Raw genomic sequence first — 6,135 nt, forward strand, 5'->3', positions numbered from 1 at the left:
AAGATGGCTAGATATCGCACAAGCTTTTGAAAGCCTACATCCGAGCGTAAGCTTGTGGTCGATTAAGTTCGAGCTTGATTTAAGCTAGATCAAGCCAACTCGACAAGCTAACGAAGACTCTTAACACCCCAACTATGGCAAATGGTGAGTGCAAAAATGAGGAGTTGCCATCTTTCTCAAGGATTCATGAAGATGGACACTATGCTACAGAGTGTTCAAAGGATCTTGATTTTCCATAGCAACTGATCCAGACTCTTCCGACAAGAATACAAGATACATCGGCTGACGCTTTTCCAGATCAGCTCAAAGAACCTCATTTTCGCCCAAACAAGCATAAAAATAAGTTAAATGGCAAGTTATACATTGTTCCAACATTTTCTTGTGGTTAACCAAACAGCAAGACTAGAATTAATGCAAACAGCATAGACCCGAAATCAAGACCTTATGTTATGCTTCATATCTTTCGCAACAGAAGAAACAGCTTCTGGTCGACTTTAAACTTGTGCACCTTCAGGGGATCGCCTCTCAGCAGCAATTGAAGGCCTCCAAATGAAACATAGACAGCCCTGTCACAAATTAAAGATCAGATTGATTGCTCAATGAACAAGAGCTGAACAAATCTTAATGCCGATGAAAAAGCAAAGCAGCTGGGTGTTAATGTATAATTTGTTTCATGTAATGCTTGGGTTGAAGGATTAGGTTATTTTCATTAGAAATACTCAATTTTTAAGCTATAGTTATGAATACAGAAAGTATCCTGAGAAAAATATAATTATAATTTCCTATTTAAAATAAGACTATGAAATTCATGACTCCTGTTAAATAAAAAGCACTTGAAATTTTGTTAATATCAGAAACAAAAATGAAAGATACAAAATACATGTCAAGATCCTTGGATTCAAAGACAAATCAATAAAAAATGAAGCAATTTGGTCTCTGACTTTCAACCTCTCACTTAAACAGCTGATTGAATAATATGGCAAATCGAAATTTTCTAGCAACACAATAACTTATTTTGAGCACAGAGGTGCTACAACATACACTTTAGCATCACTGTTTCCATCATCAGTCTTTACTTGAACTTCTGACATTTTATACGAAAGGCCATGCATCACATACTCAAATTTGTCTGCAAGTGATTTTTGTTTGCCCTGCAAATGGACGATATGACCATAAATGAAAGCAAGAGGCTTGACCAATAACAATGCCCTTGACGATGTTGACAAATTGTTACTTTAGAATGAATCCAAACAAAGTCTAAGAATAATGTCACAAGAACCACTCCGCATCGAAACTCCTTAAATTTACAGAAAAAGAAAACAAACAAAGGATCATCAAATAAATCACAAGCCTTGTAACAAACTCTTCTGCCCAGATGTTCGAACACACAAAATTGATAATTGTGAAGAACCGTCTATTGATGTATATGTCCCAACTCGAAAATTCGGTAATACAGTTCTACAAACCAACCACATTTACCATCACTAACAAGAAATGCAGCATTCATCCAGCAGATGACGAAACATAAAAGAAGTCAACGAATCAAGAAATCTGTCAGATACATTATCTTTGTAGAACTAATATGGTGAACATATAGAATTTCCTCAACTATTCCAATCGAGACAGAGTGAGAATCAAACAAGAGCACCTCAGGAAAGTAGCATGTAACAGCCGAACCATCCATCAACGGAGTGTTAGTTATCACCATTCGGTATTTCTCACCCGGGAGCATAGGATATATTTCTTTGTTCACATCTAACTCCAGATAAAACTCCTCAACTTCACTTCTTGCGATGATACGCGAAACTGAAAAATCATTCAAACCCATCAACTTAAACCCAAAGATTTTCTTGTTCCAACATAATTTTTGACAACTTTATGTTCTGCTTTTTATCCTAGCAACTTCAGCAATATATAAAAGTCTCATTAACTGAAACAAAATACCACAATCAAAAGTGAAAGTAGAGAGTGAGAGAGAAAGCAAATTTTTCACTACCCTTGTCATATACAACTTGATTATCCACTTTATGGACCCTGATTATCTCGTCAAAGTAAAACTCCGCCATTGCTCTGCAACCTGTAATGCATATCGAAAACGAAGGACAGAAAATTTCAACATTTGAAGAGAATATTCTGAATTTTTTCATGCGATTTCTTGGAAATAATTAATGTTGCTTACAGATGGAAGGGTCTTGCAAGAGAGGGAGGGTCCGAGGTTTAGGGTTTTTAACGTTTCCCACTTCAGCTTCGAAAATTCACGGGGTGAAGAAGGAATATTTTATTTTATTTTATTTTATTTTTTAAAAAGACTTTTAGTGGGGTCGGGCTCCAATGTGATTTGTCCATAATAATAAATTAATAAATAACCTGATTTTATTTTTTTAAGAAAAACCCATTTAACTGCCTCAAAGAGTGCTGAAAATATTTTCTCCAGCTGATTTGCAAGTTATTGCATTATATTCGAAGATTTACTTAGTGTGCATAAGAAAGATAGTGGTTGTGACTTCCCATTAACAAAAAGAAAACAAGAATGCTAAAAATAATGACTGAAGAGGATTTAAATCAATGAACAATAGCCGAAGTTCATTCCATCATAAAGAGGGATTTCAATCAATGAACCAACAATCCCAGTCCAGCCGCGAGGAACAACATTACATTTCACATTCGAGAAAGGTGAGGAAAAGATAACAGAGGATGCATGCAAACCTAGAAAAATATATATGTCAGAATGTGAAAGCCAGATTTGCTTTGAGGCGATCAAAAAGGAAAGGAAACTAAAGGACGAATGCAAATACTAGAAACATAGCAGGATGGATATTCCGCGCTGCACGCTTTCAAGCAACATCATATTAGTAATCCGATTAGTTTGAAAATAGCTTGCTTGAATACGGAGAAGCTAAATGAATTGCATACTTGTTGGAACACAAGACATATAAGATCATTAGTTTGAAGGTCGAATCCAAATAATTAAAGAAATCATTGAATCAGGAAAAACAAATCTTCTAGAATATCCAAATCCAGAATGTGAGATTCTACTCTTTGGAAAACCTTCAGTTTATCGTTCACTGACTGAAAGCATAATAGAGGATCTTAAAGATTCTATTAATATGTATGATGCTGCTCGAGAAAATTGTGTGAGCTGGGTGGGCAATTTCCCGGGCAGAGATATGTTTTTTTCCCTGTGGGTGCTGCTGAATGGGTAGAATGAGCCTGAGCTGGATGATCTACACACTTGAAACAACATATGTTAGTGGATCACTAGAAGGGTTTCCGACATGGGCACTCCGATGCTCAAGTCAGTCAAGTATCCACGCAAAGAAAAAGAAAGTGCTTTTAAAAAAATATAGAGCGAGTGTTTGTGAGAATGAAAGTGAACTCCCCGATTTTATCTTTTCTGGGGTATTATAGGGTACCAGAGTCGATGAGCACTTCGAGATGCGGGTAATGGCCACAATGTAAGGACATGGCCCACATCTTGGCTTCCGAATTATCTGAGATCATGGAAGGGAATATGCCCCTTGATTATCGATGGATAGGTTCTATGATTAGTTGACTTAGTCTTCTTGTGTTGCCCGATTGAGGCCATGGGGCTGGACTGATATAAGTTGGTAATGGTCTGATAGGTTTTCTGGGTTTATACGTGCCCATGGTGGTTTAAACAAGGTGCTCTTTCTTTATTCGGGCTAACTTCCACCCAGTCTGCTCTTGTATTTCAGGTAATAGTTCTAGGTTGATGCGTGCCGATGGTGGTTTGAACAGGGTGCTCTTTCTTTACCCGGGCTGGATTCCACCCAGTCTTCTCTTGGCTTCCCGGGACCAGCTCTGGTTTTCTGTCTTTCTTCCCTCGCTTGAGTCCAAGGATGACTTGGGCCCTTTTTGGAATATCACCATTCCCTTCTTAAATAGCCGGGCTAGAGTCCTACTCGCTTTTTCGAGTGGTCGGACTTGGACTAGGGTAGGAGAACATTTACATTTCAAATTTTAGGTAGGCTAAGGCTGACGGAAAAGTGACATCAACCCTAGAAATTGGAAAGACGGGTGTCATGTCAGACATTGCTTAACCTACCCGACCCCCGTCTTTTTTCCGACGAACTCGTTTCCTCAATTACAGCCACTTCTTACTCTTCTCCATTCTCATAAGTTTTCTTTTCATTTCCAGGATGTCTAATTCTACCTCTTCTCCTTCTTGTGCCGATGCTCGTGGTTCATTAGAGTTAGAGTTTGCCACGTTGCACTCCAACTCCAACCCCTCCATGTCCCTTGCTATCCTTTCTAGCACCACTTTTAAAAAACCACTTCCTGCCCTTCCCTCCAAAAATCCAAAAACCCAAAATTTCCCAGGTTGCCTGGCCTTCTAGTGTGCGGGAGAAGGGAAAAGAAAAAGCTACCCCCAAAACCTGGATCAAGGCTCCTGGTGGTCCATGGTTCTTTACCTTGGCTAGTACCCTACGCTCCGGGGATGAAAAGGAAATTTGTGTCCTCGGGTCCATCCCCTCCACTATTCTCTATCATTATTCCTGGTCCCTCGGACCGAGCTGAACAACCCCATAGGGCTATTACACCTTCTTCCGGGACCAAGTTCATAGTGGTCTCCAGTTTCTCATTCCTCCCTTCTATCTCGAGGTGTTCCACTTTCTCAGGGTTCCCATGAACCAACTTCACCCTAAATATGCATAATGGTCGCGACCTTTGTGCTATTTAAAATGCATAAATTCCTGATCAATCCCCTCATGCTCTATTATTAATTTGTCTTCCGCTTTAATGAGTGTGCATTTTCCCTAACTGCCCGATTGAATAGTCGGTTCCTCGATGATATCCCTTCTTTCTTAAAGGGTTGGAAAGGCCGGTACTTTTACATCTAACTTCCTTCTGCTCTTTCCTACTGGATCTGCTTTCTATCCAAACTACCTGCCCAACCTGAGCTTCCTGTGTTATAAATCCCAGGATCCCTATGTCCGGAGTCAAGAGCTCGTGGAAGGGCATAAATTTTCCTTCTCTACCCTGATCTCGGAGGAGAATCTTATTTCCTATGGGTTGGGCACCTGGGCTGAAGATCCCATGGGCTCGGATATTGATGACTTTGATGCCCTGGATGCTCAACCCGATATGCTTTCCTTTCATGTGTACATTTTTTCTTATGATTCTTTATCATATATAACCCTGACTCTTGCAGAAAACTCGGAAATGAAGCAGGCCTTAGCCAAAAAATGTGCTGCAGCGAAGGCGACCGAGGAGAAGAAACTGGCATCCCAAAAGGCTGTTGTCGAGAAGAAAATCTGGCCAAGAAAGCTGTTGAGGAGAAGAAAAAAGTTGTTGAGGCCCGGTATACTGAATCTAGGGATGCCCGGAGGGGACTACATGGGAGAAAATAATCGTGTCCCGGATGCAAGAATTTGTTGATCTTAGACCCATCTTGGGCTTTTTGGATTTTCCACCCTTAGCCCTTTTTCTCTTCAAGTATTTTGAAGAAGAGGGCTTATCTTCAACATTTGTTTCAGCTTTATTTTTCACAATATCAGAGATGACTTCAAAGTTTTGAAGTTCATTCAGCAGCTGAGTCATCCCATAATTAAGCTTGTTCATAATATATATAGCTGCTGATGAACGGGATAAAGTCACTAGGGAGCGAATTCAAAATTATGCTCACTTGTGTGGCCTCATCAATTACAAGCCCATGCATGCATCTCAGCCTCAGAAAAAATAATTTGTCATCTACTTGACATGATCACGAACAAGAGTTGCTGGAACCATTCTATCTTTCGTATACTTCCTCTCGGCCTCATGACGAGCTTGCTTAGACTGTTGCCCAAACATTTCTTGTAGAGATTCCATAATCTCAAAAGATGTCTCTTTGAGCTTCATCTTGCTTCTTAGCACATCAGAAATGCTAGCGAGCATATATGTCTTAGCTTTGTTGTTGGACACAATCCAATAGTCAAGTTGTTCCTTGACAGCATGAGGGACAACATGAGGGGCATTGGCAGGTGGTCCTGGTGGACATTTTTTTTGTAAGAACAAACTTGTTCTAACTAACCAGCAATATATTAATGTTGCTTTTCCACTTAGAAAAGTTTTCCTCGGTCAAAGGCAAATAAAGACAAGATTGGATTTCCCTGAATTTGAATAAATTGCAAA

General features: G+C 39.6%; 1 protein-coding gene across 1 annotated transcript; it reads right to left on the reverse strand.

Moving 5' to 3' along the window:
* Window positions 1–19: 19 nt before the first annotated feature.
* Window positions 20–2,248, reverse strand: LOC140968841 (DNA-directed RNA polymerases II, IV and V subunit 8B-like). Its single transcript, XM_073429965.1, has 5 exons — window positions 2,180–2,248; window positions 1,997–2,077; window positions 1,649–1,806; window positions 1,042–1,151; window positions 20–566 (listed from the first exon to the last, which is right to left on the reverse strand). The coding sequence occupies exons 2-5, from the start codon at window positions 2,064–2,066 to the stop codon at window positions 455–457; spliced, it is 450 nt and encodes a 149-aa protein (XP_073286066.1). The 5' UTR covers window positions 2,067–2,077; window positions 2,180–2,248; the 3' UTR covers window positions 20–454.
* Between the last annotated feature and the right edge of the window lie 3,887 nt (window positions 2,249–6,135).

The sequence above is a fragment of the Primulina huaijiensis genome, unplaced genomic scaffold (assembly GCF_012295235.1).
Source record: "Primulina huaijiensis isolate GDHJ02 unplaced genomic scaffold, ASM1229523v2 scaffold38029, whole genome shotgun sequence".
Classification (NCBI taxonomy): Eukaryota; Viridiplantae; Streptophyta; class Magnoliopsida; order Lamiales; family Gesneriaceae; genus Primulina; species Primulina huaijiensis.

Coding starts and splice junctions, on each gene's coding strand:
- LOC140968841 (XM_073429965.1), bottom strand. CDS start 2,066: ATGGCGGAGTTTTACTTTGACGAGATAATCAGGGTCCATAAAGTGGAT. Junction 1,807..1,996: donor TCAAGTTGTATATGACAAGG/GTAGTGAAAAAT, acceptor ATGATTTTTCAG/TTTCGCGTATCATCGCAAGA. Junction 567..1,041: donor GGAAACAGTGATGCTAAAGT/GTATGTTGTAGC, acceptor AATTTGTGACAG/GGCTGTCTATGTTTCATTTG.